Here is a 20220-nt window from a genome sequence, read left to right as displayed (position 1 = left end):
AGCATAGCAGTTAATCGATCTGGAGTGGAATACGCCAGACGCTTCCTTCAAAGGGGGTCGGGCTTTGTCTAGCATGTACCCCCTAGACCCAGCAACCAAGGAGCTGCTGGTGTGCCCGATGGTAGACGCCATAGTTAGCGCAATTGTGAAGCGCACCACCATTCCGGTGGAGGGAGGGGCGGCCCTCAAGGATGCACATGACCGGCGCATGGACGCCATTCTGAAACAAGCCTTTGAGGTGGCAGCCATGTCCCTACGAATTGCGACCTGCTGCACTGTGGTGACGCGCTCCTGCTTATCACAAGCCAGGAACACTCAGAGACCGAGCCTTCTCCACAGCGGGACCAGCTCTTTGGAATACCTTACCACCTGATCTCAGACTTGAACCTTGCCTATTAACATTCAGAAAAAGGCTAAAGACTTGGCTATTTAAACAAGCCTTTCCTGAAACTAATATCCAAGGAGAGATCCTACAGCAGTCAAGCACTCCAGAGTCTATTATCCATTAAGAGACCTTACTGCACAATTTAATTAAACCTATGAAGAGTCATTACTGCACAATGTAAATAATCTACCGCTGTTAAGATTTATATTTATTCTTGTCTTCTTCCTACCCCAGTTTCAACAACCTTGTTATATTGTAACTTTTTGCTTCCTCTGCACTGGTTAAAAAGAACAAAGTTATTGCACACCCCTGTTATCTGTAAACCGGCATGATATGATTGTATCATGAATGCCGGTATAGAAAAGCTTTAAATAAATAAATAAATAAAATAAATAAACAACACCCCGGGAGAAGAAATGGAATCAGCCCTCTCGTTCCTCACTGATGCTGCCTCCAACCTAGTTCGTACAGCAGCCAAAGGAGTATCATCCTCTGTGGCAGCCAGAAGACACCTCTGGCTATGTAATTGGTCAGCCGACTCCTCCTCCAAGACTCACCTCACGAGAATGCCCTCTTGTTCGGCAGCGATCTCGAGAAATTGGCTAATAAATGGGGCGCCTCTCCATTACCCCGTCTACCGGAAGACAGGTCCAGGAGGGCCCAGCGCCCTTTTCCTAGGCCATCCAGAGGTAGAAACTCTCAGCGCTTCAACCCTTACAGGGCTCGCTACCAAGCACCTCGTTCTCAGGCCAGGAACCAGTCCTTTCGGACTAAGCACAACAAGAGGAGAACCGGCTCGGGCTCTGGTCCCAGCCGCACCCCACAATGACAATCAGCCGACCCATCCGGGAGTAGCAGCCATAGGGGGCAGGCTAACCCTCTACTACCGCAGGTGGGTCGAGATTACCTCGGACCAGTGGGTCCTCGCCATCATCCGAGAAGGGTATTACCTGGACTTTCTTCAGCTCCCGCAGGACAAGTTTGTGGAATCTCCTTGTTCACCCCTCAAGAGGGCGGCACTAGAAGTTACCTTGCGGAGGCTCCTATCCCTAAAAGCCATAATCCCAGTGCCTGCATGGGAGGAAAATTCTGGGCATTATTCCATTTATTTCATAGTACCCAAGAAGGAGGGTACTTTCAGACCCGTCCTGGACCTCAAGTCAGTCAACAGACACTTACGGGTCCCCAGCTTTCGCATGGAAACCCTGCGGTCTGTCAAGAATGCAATACAGCCAGGGGAGTTTCTCACATCCCTAGATCTGTCGGAAGCCTACTTGCATATCCCAATCCATCGGGACCACCAGCGCTATTTACGCTTCAAAGTCCTGACTCAACACTTCCAGTTCCGAGCTTTACCCTTCGGGTTAGCCACCGCGCCGCGAACCTTTACCAAGGTCATAGTAGTAGTGGCGGCGTCACTCAGGAAGGAAGGAATCCTCGTCCATCCCTACCTGGACGATTGGCTGATCAGGGCAAAGTCCCCGGAGGAGAGCCACCAGGCAACCAACAGAGTTATATCTCTTCTGGAAAGCCTAGGATGGGTGGTAAACTTGAACAAGAGTTCCCTACAGCCTTCTCAGTCGCTGGAATACCTAGGAGTCCGATTCGACACCCAGGAAGACAAGGTCAGTCTGACCGCCAAGAGGAGAGCAAAGCTCCGGAATCGTCTGCAGGCCCTGCTGAGCACCATCCGGCCCACAGCTTGGGATTACCTACAGGTCCTTGGCCTTATGGCATCCATGCTGGAGGTGATACCATGGGCGCGGGCTCATATGAGACCATTACAACGCGCCCTCCTATCTCGGTGGAGCCCACGATCACAGGACTACACCGTACACCTACCTCTACCAGCCAGAGTGCGGAATCAGATACGGTGGTGGTTGCAGCCCGGCCACATGAGCCGGGGGTCAAGAATGTCCTCCCCAACCTGGACCCTGCTCACTACAGATGCCAGCCTGAACGGATGGGGAGCACACTGCGAAGAACTCACCGCCCAAGGGCGGTGGAACAGAGAAGAGTCGCGGTGGAACATCAACCGAATGGAGGCACGGGCAGTCAGGCTAGCGTGCCTGCGATTTGCCCACAGACTTCGAAACAGAGCGGTCAGAGTGATGTCGGACAACGCCACCACGGTGGCATACATCAACCAACAGGGCGGAACCAGAAGCCAACAGATATCCCTAGAAATAGCCCCCCTGATGACTTGGGCGGAAGCAAATCTCCAGGATATCTCCGCCGTCCACATCGCCGGGAAGGACAACACCACGGCAGACTTCCTCAGCAGAGAAAGCCTAAATCCAGGGGAATGGCAGCTGTCGCCCACAGCTTTCCAGATGATTGTGGATCAGTGGGGGACGCCGGGCATGGACCTACTAGCGGACAGGTCCAATGCTCAAGTACCCAGATATTTCAGCCGCAGGCGGGATCCTCTATCCCAGGGGATTGATGCCCTGGTACAGCCATGGCCTCAGGGGATCCTGCTATATGCCTTTCCTCCATGGCCCCTGCTGGGCGCCATTATACACAAGATTCAGCGGCACAGAGGCCTAGTTCTTCTAGTGGCCCTGGACTGGCCAAGAAGACCCTGGTACGCAGACATGAGAAGACTACTGGCAGGGACTCCGTTTCCCCTGCCTCCACACGGTAAGGTCCCATCCTCCACGAGGATCCAGCTCAATTCTCTCTTACGGTCTGGCCATTGAGAGGGCTAGACTGAAGAAAAGAGGATACTCGGGGCCGGTAATAGATACACTCCTCCGAGCGCGAAAGTTCTCCACATCACTAACATATATAAGGATCTGGAGAGTATTTGAAGCCTGGTGCGAAACTCACAGCACCGATCCACATGCCGCTAAAATCCCTATCATTTTGCATTTCCTGCAAGATGGCCTTCAGAAGGGTCTGTCCCTCAATTCCATCAAGGTTCAAGTGGCAGCGCTATCCTGCTACGGTCCCTGGAGTGACGGCAACAGCATTGCCACACACCCAGACGTTTCACGTTTCCTGAAAGGAGTCAAACACATTCGCCCGCCACTGAAGTGGCCAGTGCCCCTGTGGAACCTCAACCTAGTCTTGGAATTCCTAGCGGGACACGCCTTCAGACCACTTCGAGGCCTGTCCCTCCGTTTTTTAACCTTGAAGATGGTGTTCCTGCTGGCCGTATGCTCAGCACGCCGCATCTCAGAGCTACAAGCGCTGTCCTGCCGTGATCCGTTTCTCAGCATCACCCCAGAGGCTATCCATCTTCGCACGGTTCCTTCCTTCTTACCCAAAGTAGTCTCACAATTCCACCTCAACCAAACCATATCCTTGCCTACCACGGAAGGTTTGGAGAAGTCGGAAGAAGGTCGAATACTATGCCATCTCGACATCGGCAGGCTGCCGTCCAGATACCTGGAAATGTCAGAGGCAGTACGAAAGACGGACCACCTGTTCGTCCTTCACAGCGGGAAGAAGCAAGGGGAAGCGGCCTCACAGGCAACCATCGCCCGCTGGATCAAAGAAGTTATCAAGGCAGCCTACGTAGAAGCAGGAAAACCACCGCCTCTATGGGTCAAGGTTCACTCTACCAGAGCGCAAGCAGCCTCTTGGGCAGAAACTAGGATGCTGTCGGCTGCAGAAATATGTAGAGCGGCGACGTGGTCTCCCTCCATACCTTCTCCAGATTCTATCGTCTGGACATCCAGGCCAGGGAGGACACAGCATTTGCGAGGGCAATCCTGAACGGACCTCGGGCAGCCTCCCGCCCAGTCCAGGAATAGCTTTTGAACATCCCACTTGTTTTGAGTCCATCTGCTACACGCTAGGAAATGTAGAGATTACTTACCTGATAATCTCGTTTTCCTTAGTGTATGCACATGGACTCAGCATCCCGCCCGGCTGCCGGCATACATGGGGATTCACCGACGCACGGATAGCCATACTTTTCTTATAATAGGCCATCCACCCTCTCGGGTGTCAACGCCTTCCGGTTGAGAACACTGGCGGTCTCCAGCTACTATCAATCGGTCAGGGTAATCCTGTTCATTTAATCGATCGGTCAGTTACACATATATCCATAAAGCTTTTGCAAGGAAGATTACTGAATTGCTGCACTTCCTGCGGGGGTATATGTACCCGTGCTGACGTCAGATCGGTCTCCAGCTGCTAGCACGAGCACACTATACCCACTTGTTTTGAGTCCATCTGCATACACTAAGGAAAACGAGATTATCAGGTAAGTAATCTCTACATTAGCCCATCTAAAAGGGAACTGCTGGTGGAGACTACAAATATCAGGTTCACTTAGATTAACATTTAGAATTTCAGATTTGTCATAGTTGACCTTGAATCCAGAGACTGAGCTGAACCGCCTCAATTCAGCCATCACACCTGCCAGTGAGTAGCAGAAGTCAGTTAGGGTAAATAAGATGTCATCAGCAAAGAGAGAGCTTTAAGCATAGATCACCTTCAATCTGGTCTGGCAAACACCCTCTAGTGGTTAGAGCTTTCAAGAAAAGGGCAAACAATAATGGGGACAAGGGGCAGCCCTGCCTCGTTCCTCGACCTATCCCAAAGCAGTCCCCATAACCTCCATTGACCTTAACTCGGGATTTTGGTGATTCATATAACTTCCCAATCCATTGAAGAAAAAAAAGGTCCAAACTGCATTTTTTTACAGTGTCTTAAATAAAAAGGACCAGTGCACTATGTCAAATGCTTTCTCATCATCAATGGATAATAATATAGATGGGATGTTTTCCTTACATGCCCACCATAGAAGATCAACAATTTTACGTACTTGGTCACAGTTAATCAGCATTGGCATAATCTTATTCAAGCGCTTGGCTAGGACTCTAAATTAATTAAGAAAATTGATCATTAGAACCTACAAAGGGTGGGGTCCCTGTCAGGTTTCATTAGAACTGAGATCCCAGCCACATTAGAATTGACTGTGAAAGAGTCCCCGTCCCTAATAAAATTAAACATATCAGTCAAGGGAGTTACCAAAATATGAGTCGCTGGATAATGATATGTTGCTCCATCAGTTTGAGATAACTAAACAGGTGTACTTTGAAGGACAGCCTTGTTCTGTCCTTCAAAGTACACCTGTTTAGTTCTGTCCTTCAAAGTACACCTGTTTAGTTATCTCAAACTGATGGAGCAACATATCATTATCCAGCGACTGCAACTCAAACCCAGCTAAGGATAGTTGTTTAAAAATTGATTTGGATTGAGTCTGCATATGCTCATGAGACAGTTGTGCAATTTTGGTCATCAATTGAGACCGCTTGGACTCCCTTTCTTATGGTAGGTATCATGCAAAATTAAAAGACCCTGTCCCTCTGCTTTAGAGCAATCCCAAACCATGCAGTTGAAAATACTCTTTTAACTGTGCACCCAAAGATTTAAGAGACTTTCATTTAAATGCCAGAAGCGTTGGCCACTATCCAAATCTTGAAAAAAAATATCAAGCTCGATAGGTGTATGATCAGACCATGTGATATTCATTTTTGTGCCCTTTTGTATGCGTTCAGCTGCCCTCTACAGGATCATCAGTGTGCACAGTGCATCCAGCTGTGCATCCAAATTGTGCACCCATTTTCTTTTGGACGTGCTGCTTGTGCGCACATTCTAACAAGTATCGGTTGTGTGCACAGGTTTGGCGCAGTGACTGCGCTTAGTTTTGCAGTGCATAGACTTGGAGTTCCTAACTTTTGTGTGCATAAATTTTGTGCACTTAAACTTTTTCAGCGCGAATCGGCTGGACGCACATCTTCAGTCACCTGTGAAGCATACTGACGAACTAATGGCACTGTTGACCAAGAAACCTAAGCACTTTTCTCTCACTGTTGCCTGTCATGTTTGGGCATCTCAGCATGGAGTGCCCTCTAATACGTGACAGTGTTGCTTAGAGGCTCAGGGAGATTTATCTTCCTCTGATTTTACTAAGCTGATTCTTCCCAGCTTGATAATGGCCTGGTTAAGGACTTGACTGGAGGAATGCCTGACCTTGGAACTCCCTTGACTAGTTCCTCAGCAGGGGTTGGCAGCTCAGTGGGCCCAGCAGAAGTGCCTTCTGGTTTTGGCATGGATCCTTCTGTCTTTTCTTGAAAAAAGTCTACCCAAAAACTGCAATCCTTTCTTCAGGCACAGTCCTAAGTCATGTCCAATCCTGTCAGGTCAGATCCTCAGACAGTGGCCTCTCCCTCTTCTGGTACTATGTTTAAGCGCTGAAGCACTCGTCAGTTAGTTGCGGGTACTCCCGACAGGAATCCGGATGGCACCGATGATGAGGCAGATCCTCTCTGGAAGATGGTGAAATTCCTCCGGGACTGGAACCTTACAGGACTATGTTGTGGTTCTTTCATAGAGATGAACTGCCAGCCCTGATTTCCCAGACTTTGAAGATGCTAGGAGTGCCTGGGGAAGATTCCATGTATGAGCCAAAGAAAAATCCCATTTTGGTTTCTTTGTGTAAAGCCTCTTGTTTTTTTTCCCTGTTATGGAAACCATTCAAGAATTGAATGATCTTGAATGGGATGCCCGAAGCAAATTTCAAAGGTGGTCAGACCTGTACACCCTAGATCCAGTGGTGAGAGAGTATCTGTATATTCTGCAAGTGGATGCATTTGTCTGTGCCTTCTCTAAGCGGACAACTATCCCTGTGGAGGGAGGAGTGGCCTTGAAGGATGTTCATGATAGAATTGAGGCTATCCTTAAGCAAGCATTTGAAGTATTGGCAATGACATTGCAGATAGCATCCTGTTGTTCCCTGGTGGCTTGCTCTTGTCTGCTCTCTCAGGTGGTTGATGATTCTGGAGTGAATACCAGAGCAGTTATGGAACCCGCCGCCGCCTTTTTTAGCAGATGTGGGCTGTGATTTGGTCTGTACCTCGGCTAGAGGAGTGGCTTCGGTAATAGCAGCAGGAGTCAATTATGGCTGCGAAATTGGTCAGCCTATGCGACCTCCAAACTAATCTTATGAAATTGCCTTTTAAAAGCTTGCTCTTGTTTGGGAGTAAGTTGGAGAAACTGGTTCCTTGGTTGCTTGAGGATAAGAAGTAGTTGCAGTGCCCCTGTGGTATGAGGGGGTCATCTCAGGGATTCCAAGCGGTTTTGCCCCTATAGAGGGCCAAACTTTTAGAGGACTTAGCCTTTCAGCAGGTCTCAGTCCTTTCATCCCAGACAACCTAAGTGAGACAATGGGCTTGGGTAGCAGATCTTCCTGAGCCTCACAACGAAGGTTTGCCGACCTACCCTCAGGAACAAGAGATAGAAGGATGCCTCTCTCTTTTGTCAGAGGTAGGTCGAGATCACATCGGATCAGTGGGTCCTGGAGGTGATACGAGAAGGATATGCACCAGAATTTCGTAGTGTTCCTCGGGACATGTTCGTGGTGTCTCCTTGCCACTCCCCACAGAAGAGGCAGCAGTGGAGTCTACGCTGTCAAGGCTCCTCAGTCTGAGGGCTGTGGTTCCAGTGCCTACATCTCAAGAAACTACGGGATGATGTTCCATTTATCTCATTGTACCTAAGAAAGAGGGCTCCTTTGGTTCCATCCTGGATCTCAAAAAGAGTCAACCGTCATTTGCGGGTGACTCATTTTCGCATGGAAACCTTGCGCTCAGTAATAATGGCCATGCAGTTGGGGAGATTTCTGATCTCTCTGGATCTGCCCAATGCCTATCTCTATTTTCCCATCTGATTGGAGCACCATTTTCTGCATTTTGCGATGTTGGAGCACCATTATCAAGTTCGGGTGCTACCTTTTGGTCTAGCCACCGCTCCCAATACTTTTTCCAAGGTTATGGTGGTGGTGGCAGCAGAGTTGAGAAAGGATGGAATCCTAGTATACCCGTATTTGGATAACTGGCTGAATCGAGCCAATTCTTTGGAAGAGAGCTGCATGGTGACCCACAAAGTGATCTCCCTGTTGCAGGAGCTCAGTTGGGTGGTGAACCTAGCCAAAAACAGTCTTCAGTCATTGCAGTATCTGGGGGTTTGGTTTGACATGAGGTAGGACAAAGTTTTCATGGCAGAAGTTCGGATTCAGAAGTTGATGTCACAGGTACGTCTTTTGGTGTCCACTATACTTCTGACAATGTGGTCCTATCTACAGGTACTTGGTTTGATGACGGCATCAAACCAAGGTAGTGCCGTGGGCGAGAGTGCATATGCATCCTCTTCAGCACTCTCTGCTGTCTCGTTGGAATCCACAGTCTCAGGACTATTTGGTTCGACTCCACTTGCTGATGGAAATCTCTCACCTTCAGTGGTGGTTGCAGGCAGATCATCTGAGAGAGGGTGTTTCCCTGACATCACCGGACTGGTTGGTACTCACGACAAATGCGAATCTCCAGGGTTGGGGAGCTAACCGTACAAGGATGATGGCATACAGAAGAGTCTCTCTGGAGCATCAATCACCTGGAAGATCAGGTGGTCCGGTTAGCATGCTTGCAGTTCAGTGGCAGACTGCAGGATCAAGTGGTCCGAGTAATGTCAGACAAGGCAACGATGATGTCTTACATCAATCGACAGGAAGGAACCAAGAGGCAGCAAGTGTCGCAGAAAATAGACCAACTTCTGGAATGGACGGAACATCTCCAGGTGATCTCGGCCTCTCACAATACAGGAAAAGACAACATAAGAGCAGACTTTCTCAGTATAGAGAGTCTGGACCCAGTAGAATGGGTATTGTCGGACGAGTCTTTTCAGCTGATAGTGGATCGCTGGGGCCTTCTTTCCTAGACCTGCTGGCAACTTCTCGCAATGCAAAGGTTCCTCGATTTTTTAGTCGCAGGAGAGATCCGAGGTCCTTGGTGTTATGGTTTTGAGGTGTTGGAGTGGATTCTTGGGTACTGCGGTGATGGCCACTCCCACGGGGAGGAGCCCCATAAGGAACCGCAGTACTAGGCTAGACTCGAGACACGCAAACACAGAAGATTTGTCTTTATTATACAGCTGAATGATACCACCAGAGGTGGCAGTAGTGAGGTGATCCAGTAGTAGCAGTCCAGGGGCCCTCGGCCGAGGAGACCCGTCTCACAATGGTAGATGTTAGCAGCACACGGTGATATAAGGAGTTCCAGATGCAGGTTTCCAGTGCTGAGCTGTAGATGAGACAGACTGATAAAGGTTAGATTACTCACTAAGTTGATAGCTGTATTGATGGAGATTCCAGCAGGCAGAAGTAATTGGATTGCAGGCACCAAGGCAGGGAGAGCAGGCCCTCGAGGAGCGAGTACCTGATATCCCAGATAGGCACCTGACGTGGATAAAGATGTGGGTGGCGTGCGCGCGCGCACCCTAGGAGGCCCTCAGGAGAACCATGACGGATAGCCTTGCCATTGCCATTCCGGGGACCCCAGAGAGAGTGGCATGAAGACGCGGCGGCAGCCATCTTCCCAAGGCTAGTGGAGAGAGCAAGAAGAAAGGTGAGGCACAGAGGTCGAAGCCGTCTGAGACAGATGGACGCAACAGTTGGGTATCGATGCTCTCCTGCTAGTCTGGCCAGAAGGCAAGCTGCTGTATGCCTTTCCCCTGTGGCCCATGTTGAGAAGAATAGTTTGCAGGTTTTAAAGCCACAGAAGGATGGTGTTCCTGGTGGCACTGGATTGGTCCAGAAGACCATGGTATACAGATCTGCAAAGACTCCTGGTAGAAACTCCCCTTTGTCTTCCACCACACAAGAATCAGTTGCAGCAGGGGCCTTCACAAAGATCTGACTCCTTCACAAAGATCCGACTTGGTTTTGTCTTACAGTATGGCCCTTGAGGGGGCTCGTTTGTTGAAGCATGCATATTCTTCTGCGGTGATTGCCACCTTGCTATAAGCTCGAATGTTATCTACTTCCTTGGCCTCTGTGCAGGTTTGGCGAGTGTTTGAGGCTTGGTGTGAGATTTAAGGTGTTCTTCCTCATTTAGTTAAGATCCCATTCATTTTGGAATTTTTCCAGGATGGGTTAAATAAAGGTTTGGCCCTAATTCCTTGAAGGTACAGGTTGTAGCTCTGGCCCATTTCAGGGGCCAAGTGAATTGTGAATCCTTATCGTCTCATCCTGATGTGACCCGTTTTTTGAAGAAATTGAAACATCTTCATCCTCCCTTGTGGAGTCTTGACCTGGTGTTGGATTTCTTGGTGGGCCCTAACGTTTTGACTGCTGCGTAGCTTTTCCTTGCAGTTATTGACCTTGAAAACAGTGTTTCTGGTGGTGATATGTTCTGTGCATCGAATTTCCAAGCTGCAGGCCTTGGCTTGCTGGGAGCCGTTCCTTTGAGTAACTCCAGGAGTGATACTGCTGCGTACTGTTCCTTCATTCTTGCCTAAAGTGGTCTCAGATTTTCACTTGAATCAGTCCATTTCTTTGCCATCTTTGGATAAGGAAAGAGATGCAGAAGACTATTGCCTGTTGCATCCCTTGGATGTCAAGAAACATGTTGTGCGGTATCTGGAGGTTTCTAAACCTTTCCAAAAGATGGATGATCTGTTTGTCCTTCATGGTGGAGGAAAACAGGGCGAACCAGCTTCATGGGGTACAGTAGCTCGCTGGATTAAGGAGGTAGTCATGGCCGGGTGTGTGTGGATGCTGAAAAACCATTGCCTACTCAGGTTAGGGCTCATTCCACTAGGGCTTAGGCAGTGTCATGGGTGGAGGTTAGCTTGTTGTCTCCCGTTGACATTTGCCAAGCTGCGACGTGGTCCTCCTTACACACGTTTTCCAGGATTTATCAACTGGATCTGCAAGCCCAGGAGGACGCAGCCTTTGCACTTGCAGTGCTGACTGGCAGCTTTCCACCCTACTCGGGAGTAGCTTGGGTACATTCCACTGGTCCTGAATCCATCTATCCACATGCTAGGAAATGAGAATTTACTACTTACCTGATAATTTCCTTTTCCTTAAGGTGGATAAATGGATTCAGCTTCTTACCCTTGGCTGCCGAATAATTGAGTGATGGTCCTCCTGTGTGACTACATGTTCCAGTGGATTATTGGTAAGTGTTCATTCAGTCCCTAGACTAGTGTTAATGTGTATCTTGTCTGAGCTCAGTGTTTCAAATTGGCTGAGTATTGAAATGGTTATATGTTTTTTAATCAGGATTTTTGCTAGTCTGCCACAGTTGCTTTTGAAGAGAATACTGGCAGGCTGATGTCACTGCAGGAGTATATATACTGTGACATCAGTTTGCTCCATCTCCATCTGCTGGCAGAGGTGCATATTGCACTCGTCCTGAATCCATCTGTCTACCTTAAGGAAAAGGAAATTATTAGGTAAGTAGTAATTTTTCACTCTGTACTACTGGGGAACTAAAGAAGTGCATGGGACTTGTTTATTATATTACCTCACTACAAGGAGTATATGTATACCTGTATAAATGTTAACCCCCCCACACACACTGTAAATCAACATCCCCAATATCTGCATCTGTGAATAAGTAATTACTGATGAAAGTTTAGAACCTATGTTTTTTTCTCTTTGTAAACAGCTACCCCCTCCAAGCTACTGTATTTTCAATATCTGTACTGCAACAATATTCCTTTGTAATACACTTTGAATGCTTTCTGCTGGAAAAGTGTAGTACAAATGATGGTTATCAAGCTGCACTCTTTTTGAAAAAGGCTCATATGGTAGCTCTCTATTGCTTCTCTGACCACTGACAAATGGAGAAATAATATATTGTCAGTCAGAACCAGGGAGCCTACTGCCATGTTTGAATGCACAGTTTTTTGATGAAAGAGGGACAGACTTATTCCACTACCAGTCCCCATGCATTGGTCCTATTATTTTTTTTTAAATTCCCGAGATCATCTTTAAGAGGAAAAGGATTCACAAGTATGAGCTATAGGTTAAAAAAAAAAAAAGTTTACTTGACTATAAAATAGTGGTATGTACCTACATCATATTATTTCAGAACACAGCTTTTTGGAATTATTAAAATGGTTTTTTTTCTGCTCTTTTATTTCTACAAGGCAAGATTCCACCAAATGCTACCCTGATTTTTGAGATTGAGCTGTATGCAGTCACCCAGGGACCACGTAGTGTCAGTGCATTTAACAAGATAGACTCAAACCAAGACAAACAACTCTCCCAAGATGAGGTACATGAGACTTCGTTCACCAACAGTCAATGTTATTATCATTTAAAACATAACTCACTTTTAATGAATGCATAAATCCCACATATTGTATTTCTATGAGAGGTTTTTTGTACTAGCAGTGTTAACTGCAGTTTGTGATTTTAAGGTTTGCATCCTTTTATAGTAATAAATATGTTCTTAATTAATATTTTATTTTGTATAAGATCAATATGTTTTACGAAGGCACTCGATATATATATATATATATATATACATCCTGGTGGAAAGCAGTATCAGATAACTATATGGCTAGGGAAAGCAAAAATGTAATAAGCACCCAGGGGTTAAAATATTTCTAGTTTTGTAAAAAGTACTTTGGACCTTTGGTTTTAAACTTGGTTGTTATTCTGTGAAATTCAGAACTGTAAAAAAAAAAAAAAGCACAGGCTAAATCGCTATATCACAGAATCCATAATCCCTGGAGCTAACCTGAATCTCTTTTGCAGCATGAGAAATAAAAATACCACAGATCCAATACTAGCAGATAATCAACCATTCATGTGGCCCTGAATGAACAGGGCTTCAAATTAAGGTCTTGGGCACAAGTATAGCAGTTCCAATGATTGCATCTGCATTAGCCCTGAGGGTGAAATGCCACCAGAGCCTCCAGATGCATCTTCTTACAGCATCTACTATCTAGGTCATGTTTGTTAAAGTGGTAAGCAAATTACAAGTAAATGGTGCCCATCTCCTCTAATAAAATTAATTCTCATTATGTTACTGTTTGAGTGTAGAGTTGGTAAATATTTAATTTTAAATGCTGCATTTATGTATTTATTTTGTAAACCACTATGAGCACTCAAGATTTATAAAAGAGAAAGTGGGTAGCCGGAATTTCTCTACTTTGATAGGGCACACAGATAGGAATACGAATTTAATGCCCCTATGGAAATGTGACCACAAAGTAAACTTGTGTATGGGTGAACAAGTTAGGATGTTAATCCTTTTGTGTTTACAATAATCGTCTTCTATAACAGATAAAACTTTTCTTGATGGAAGATTTTAAGAAGGATGGTAAACCACGAGATGAAGGTACCGAGGACAGGATTTTGAAAGATATATTTCAGAAGAATGATCATGATGGAGATGGCTTCATTTCTGCAAAAGAGTACAATGTATATCAACATGATGAGCTATAGTAAAATAGTCCACTTTTACATAGTTTGTGAATCTGAACAATCTGTAAAATAGAAATGTTTTACATATTTCATAATTTTAGTGGTTTAATTTTAAGCCTAGTTTTTCTTTTATGGGTTTGTTTGTTTTTTTTAACAGGGTAACAGGCTTTATAAAATCATCATATCCCTGTTTATTCCCTCTCCACTCCCTCCCTCACCCAAATGCTTTATAACTATTCATCCAATTTCATTGATAATTCTGTCACAGATAATAGAACAGCTATGATTCCTGGCTGATACCTTTCATGTGTGTCAGATGCCCACAATCCTTAGAAATCCTATTTCTTTTTCTTTCCTATATAGAAATGGGCCAGTTCAGTACAGTTGAGAACTAAGGGCCAGATTTTAAAAACTATACGCAGGCGTAGAATTGTGCGCGCAACCCGACAGCTGCGCGCATGTTATAAAATCCAGGGTCGGTGAGCAAAAGGGGGTGCATAATTGTGCAACTTGCGCACGCCGAGCCACACCTTCCTCCGTTCCGCCCCCCCCCCCCCCCCCCCCCCCACCTTCCCCTACCTAACCTGACCCCCAGCCCTACCTAAACCCCCCCCCCCCCTTACCTTTAATTTTTAAGTTGCGCCAGCCTCTGGGCAGGCCTAGGTTGTGCGGGCCGGCAACGGCCAGCCCGCAATCCCAGGCACAGTGGCAAATGGCCACTGTGCCTGGAGGCTCCGGCCCGCCCACTCCCCACCCCATTTTTTCAAGCCCCGGGACGTACGTGCATCCCGGGGCTTGCGCGTGTCGCCAAGCCTATGCAAAATAGGCTCGGCGCGCGCAGGAGGCTTTTAAAGGGTTACGCGTGTATATTACACGCGTAACCCTTTTAAAAGTGATTTTAATTATGGAGATGAAGTACTGCTTAAGTTTAATCATATATAAATGAGCTGGCCCTTACAAATCCTGATGACACATTTTCAAAGATATGGGTTTGGACCCTTAAAGCTGAAACTAATGAAACTCAGTTTGGTAACAGTATGTCTGTAGGTGCTACACAGCTGTTAACCTCTATAGTTCTTAATGCTCAGATTATGCTTTAATGCCTGCTTCTGAAAAATTTTGTCTTGATAAACCTTGATCAGGTGACATAGCAAATGTTGCTTACCTGTAACAGGTGTTCTCACAGGACAGCAGGATGTTAGTCCTCACATAAGGGTGACATCACAGGATGGAGCCCAATCACGGAACACTTTTGTCAAAGTTTCTAGAACTTTGACTGGCCCCCACTGGGCATGCCCAGTATGGCACCAACCCTGCAGCCAGCAGGGGTCCCTCTTCAGTATGGTTACAAAGCTACAGGCAGTGCCGAAAAATAAAATAAGAAAACGAACCCAACACCGCGGGGTGGCGGGCGGGTTTCGTGAGGATTAACATCCTGCTGTCCTGTGAGAATACCTGTTACAGGTAAGCAACATTTGCTTTCTCACAGGATAAGCAGGATGGTAGTCCTCACATATGGGTGAGTACCGAGCTGAGGATGTCCGGACATGCACCAAATGTACCCAAGATGTGCAACAGGCACAACAATTGGGGTACAATTTGGGGGAGGCAGAAGGGTGTTGGTATGTCACGTCGTAAATAAGTTACGCAAGACAGACTGGCCGAAGATGGAATCTTGTCTTCTGGCTTTGTCTAGGCCAGCGCTTCTCAACTGGTGTGTCGCGTGCTCCCGGTCTCTCCCGCTGCTCTTTCTTCCCTGCTGCCGTTTCCGCTGGGCTATCAGCACGTTCAAGCCCAGTGGGAACGGCAGCAGTGCTAAAAGAAGCTGTGGCAGCCGTGGCTGGCCTTTTCTTCTTCCCACAGCATGGGAGTGAGAAGCCTGTATATCTGAAAGAGAACATGGGAGTGGGAAGCCTGTGTGTGTATGCATGAGAGAGATCAGGTTACTGGTGTTTGTTTGTGAGTGTGTGTGTGAGAGAAAGAAAGTGATTATGGGAATGAGAAGCCCGTGCATGTGGAGAGAACAAGCATGGGAGTGAGAGACTGGTGTGGTGAGACAGAGAAAGTGATTATGAGAGTGAGAAGCCCATATATGTAAGTAGAACACGGGAGTGGGAAGCCTGTGTATGTGTATAGCATGAGAGAAGCTGTTCAGGAAGGTGACTGGTGTGTGTGTGTCAAAGACTGGGAGATGATTGGTGTGTGAGAGACAGAAATTGGTCATGGGGGCATGACTGGTATGGTGTGTGTGTGAGAGACATGGGCACTAAGGAAGAGGACCATGAGTATAGAGCTTAGCCTCTACTGCTGCTTCTGCTGTGTGCTACGGCCTGCATGGAAGAGGAGTAGGAGAGCTGCTGGAGGAGGTAAGTAAAGGTGGCTTTTTAAGTTTATTTTTCTTGATTGACTGCCATTTTAATTATTTAATATTATGTGATGTGTCTGCTTTTTTTGAAATATTTTATTGGTGTTTGGAGAATTTTTAATAGTTTTTATGAGTTTTAATTGTTGGATGTTATTCTGTTCATAGCTGTTTTGAAACATTTATTCTGCTTATTAGTATAGTTTTACAATTATTTCTGTGTGGGGATCTATAGCTGCTTGCTAGTTCTGTTTTCCTAATAAGAGGTGTATTGGTTTTTAGGGCCTGATTTAATATTTGTAGTGTTGCCTTTCATAGATAGGGTTGCTCCTGTTTGAGTGTATTCCATAATACAGGTGTAACTGTGTGCGGATTAGTTTATGTGCATTACTACAGATCCTGGGAGTATGTTAAGTCGGTTCTGTGTCTGTTACCGAGATGAGATATTTTACTAGCATGTAAGCATTTTATCAGTCTTATTTGTTATGTTTTCTCAAGAGGACATGCATTGGTGGTAAACTGCTGTCTTTTCATAAGTAGGGCTATTGAGCCTGGAAGCAGAAGGAGTTTGAGTTGCTCTAACTGAGATGACACCAGAACCAGAATATCTTTTTTGTAGGGTGAGTTGTATGGGGAATGTCATAATTCTGCTTTACATCCATTATTGTGGGTCAGGGGGGTTCCCGTGGATGCAAACTGTACTTTTACATCTAGCCCCGTGACGATCATAGGTCAGTGTGTCACGCATGTGAGAACCACCTGTCAGGTGTGTCCCGACAGAAAAAGGTTAAGAACCACTGGTCTAGGCAATAGTGAGCTATAAAAGTATGGAGAGAACTCCAAGTGGCAGCCCTGCAAATGTCAGGAAGCGGCTCCTATAGTAGCTGTGCTACTGAAATCGCCATGGCCCTCACAGAGTGTGCTTTAACACAGTCTTGAAGTGGAATGCCCGCTTGCTGATAGCAAAAGGATATGCAATCCGCTAGCCAGGAGGAGAGAGTCTGCTTACCTACTGGCTGCCCCAATTTGTTAGGATGGAAAGAGTTAAATAATTGAGTGCTCTTTCTGTGGGCAGCTGTACAGTCTAGGTAGAACGCTAGAGCCCGTTTGCAGTCAAGGATATGCAGAGCCTGCTCTCCTGGATTGGAATGGGGCCTGGGAAAAAAGGTAGGTAGTATGATGGATTGATTGAGATGAAACTCTGATACTACCTTAGGCAAGAACTTAGGTTGAGTGCGAAGTACCGCCCGGTCCTGCAGAAGTTTAGTGTAAGGCAGATAGGTAACTAGGGCCTGTTGTTCACTAACTCTGCGAGCCGAAGTGATTGCCAAAAGGAAAATCACTTTCCATGTGAGATAGCGAAGCTCACAAGATTGAAGAGGCTCAAATGGTGGTTTCATGAGCCAACCCAAAACCAGGTTGAGGTCCCAAGAAGGGGCTGGAGGACGCAGTGGAGGCTTGAGGTGAAGCAAGCCCTTCAAGAAGCATGTTACAAGGGGTTATACTGAGATAGGGACACCCCCGATACCTTTATGGAAGGCGACTACCGCACTGACATTCATTCTGATGGAGGAAGTTTTAAGACCTGACTCGGACAAGTGCCAGAGGTAGTCTAGAAACTGCGGGATTAGACAGGTAAAGGGGTCAAGGGCCTAAGAAGAGCACCATGACGTGAACCTGTTCCATTTGTAAGAATACGATTTTCTCGTGGAAGGCTTCCGTGAAGCAGTCAAGACATGGGAGACTGGATCAGAAAGGTTAAGCGACTGAAGGATTAATGTTTCAACACCCATGCAGTCAGAGACAGGGCTTGCAGATTGGGGTGGCAAAGGCACCAGTCATTTGAGTGATTAGAAGCGGTTCTGTTCCCAGAGGAATGTGCCTGCGAATGGAGAGATCCTGAAGTATTGGAAACCATACCTGGCGGGGCCAGTGGGGTGCTATCAGGATCATGGTTCCCTTGACCTGACATAACTTCACGAGAGTCTTCGAGAGAAGTGGAAGTGGAGGGAATGCAAATAGGAGACCAGTTACCCATGATAGGGAGTATGCGTCTCTTGGTGGATAATGTTGGCTGTGAGTGAGAGAGCAGAAATTGCCTACTTTGCGATTCTGGGGTGACGCAAAGAGGTCTATTTGAGGATAACCCCATTTTTGGAAGATGTAGTTCGCTACTGAGGGGTTTAGAGACCACTCGTGCGGTTGGAAGGTGCGACTCAACTTGTCTGCCAACACGTCCACTCCCGGCAAGTAGGTGGCCCTGAGGTACATCAAGTGGGAGAAGGCCTCCGCCCAAATCTGTGCAGCTTTCTGACACAGAAGGTAGGATCCTGTGCCTCCCTTTTTGTTGATGTACCATATGGCCACCTGGTTGTCCGTCTGGATCAGGATGACTTGATTGGACAGGTGATCCTGAAATACTCTGAGAGCATATCGAATTGCTCGTAGTTCCAGGAAATTTATCTGGTGTTTGGCTTCCTCTGGAGACCAAGAACCTTGTGTCTTGGAGATCGGCCACATGGGCTCCCCACCCGAAGTTGGACGCATCGGTGGTTAGAGTTATTTGAGGCTTTGGCGCCTGAAAGGGCGAGCCCTGTAGAAGATTGATTTGATTCGTCCACCAGGCAAGAGACAGACAGAGTGAGTCGGTGACGTGGACAATGATCGACAGGGGCTGAAGGGTTGAGTCCATTGCAACCTTAGGGTCCACTGCATGACTCTCATGGCCAGGCGAGCCATTGGGGTGACCTGAACTGAGGACGCCATGTGTCCTAGGAGGATGAGAAAACGATAAGCAGTCATCGAGCATTGAGACTGCAGCTAATGCGTCAGAGACACGAGAGTGAGGGCTCGTTGTCGAGACAGGAAAGCCTTTGCTTGTAAGGTGTCCAAGTTTGCCCCAATGAACGATAAGGTTTGAGATGGGACTAAGCAGAATTTGTCATAGTTGACGAGAAATCAGAGTGTTTAAGGTGAGATGTAGGGATGACAAAGCGGCTTGCTGAGTCGGAGCCCTGATTAATCAATCGTCCAGATAGGGGTAGACGTGAACACCTTGAGTCCTGAGGAAGGCGGCAACCACGATGAGGCATTTTGTAAAGACTCATGGTGCAGACGCTAGGCCGAATGGGAGCACGCGAAACTGATAGTGCTTGGGCCCAAGAGAAACCTCAGGTATTTGCGATGAGATGGAGTTATCGCAATATGAGCGTATGCGTTCTGGAGGTCGAGAGAGCAGAGCCAGTCTCCTCTTTGTAGAAGAGGAAGAAGCGAGCCCAAGGTTACCATCTTGAACTTTTCTCTCTGGAGGTACTTGTTGAGGGCTCGTAGATCCAGAATTGGACGAACGCCTCCCGATCTTTTGGGTATTAGAAAGTACCAGGAATAGAATCCGAGACCTTGCTGAGGGAATGGTACTGGTTCTATTGCTTTGGACTGGAGTAGGAGGGAGACCTCCTGCTCCAGGAGCAATGAATGGTCGGATGTTTTCCACGCCATTATAGGCGGGGAATCCGGTAGGATGGAGAGAAAATTGAGATGATAGCCTTGAGCAATTATTGCTAGGACCCAGTGGTCCGAGGTGATTGATTGCCATATGTTGTTGAAATGGCATAACCGCCCTCCCACTGGTATGTGTGGTAATGGAATCTGGCTGCTGCTCTCTACGCGAGAGTCAAAAGCTAGAAGCAGGACCTGGCTGGGGGCTGTTCTGTGGCTTTTGTTTTTCGGGTCTGACGAGACTGTGATTTGAGGAATGGTCTAGCAGAACAACATCTGGCTGCTGGCGGGTAGGACTTCTTTGGTCTGTAGAAAAACTTTTTAGAGTCCTTGCGGAAAGGCTGTTTGGAAGGATAATCCGAAGGTATCAGAGAGAGCTGTCTGAGAGTCTGATGATGGTCCTTTAATTCAGCCACTGTCTTTTGAATCTGCTCGCCAAAGAGATTGTCTCCTATGCAGGGAAAGTCAGAGAACCTATCTTGGACTTCCAGTCGAAGGTCTGAAGACTTGAGCCAAGCCCATCGTCTTGCTGAAATAGCAGCTGCAGATACTCTGGTTGAAGTGTCAAAGATGTCATAACATGATCTGATTTCATGTTTGCCTGCCTCCAAACCCTTATTAATTCTGGAAGTGACTGAGGCATGGAGGTTGTCAATTCCTGTATTTGCTTTAAAATGACCCTATTATATTGGGTCATATAGAGTTGGTAAGTGGCAATTCGGAGGATCAACATTGATCCTT

General features: G+C 46.9%; 1 protein-coding gene across 1 annotated transcript in view; it reads left to right on the top strand.

Moving 5' to 3' along the window:
• The window catches only part of FKBP7 (FKBP prolyl isomerase 7), a 44529-nt gene extending 30400 nt beyond the window's left edge, over window positions 1-14129 (top strand). The window contains exons 4-5 of the mRNA XM_029605897.1: window positions 12335-12462; window positions 13479-14129. Of these exons, the coding sequence (XP_029461757.1) occupies window positions 12335-12462; window positions 13479-13640 (290 nt within the window). The 3' untranslated portion in view covers window positions 13641-14129. The remainder of the gene's footprint in view (window positions 1-12334; window positions 12463-13478) is intronic.
• The last annotated feature ends 6091 nt before the right edge of the window (window positions 14130-20220 follow it).

The sequence above is a fragment of the Rhinatrema bivittatum genome, chromosome 6 (genome assembly GCF_901001135.1).
Source record: "Rhinatrema bivittatum chromosome 6, aRhiBiv1.1, whole genome shotgun sequence".
NCBI lineage: Eukaryota > Metazoa > Chordata > Amphibia > Gymnophiona > Rhinatrematidae > Rhinatrema > Rhinatrema bivittatum.
Note: the sequence above shows the minus strand (reverse complement) of the source record. Positions and strands in the feature narration are given on the sequence as shown.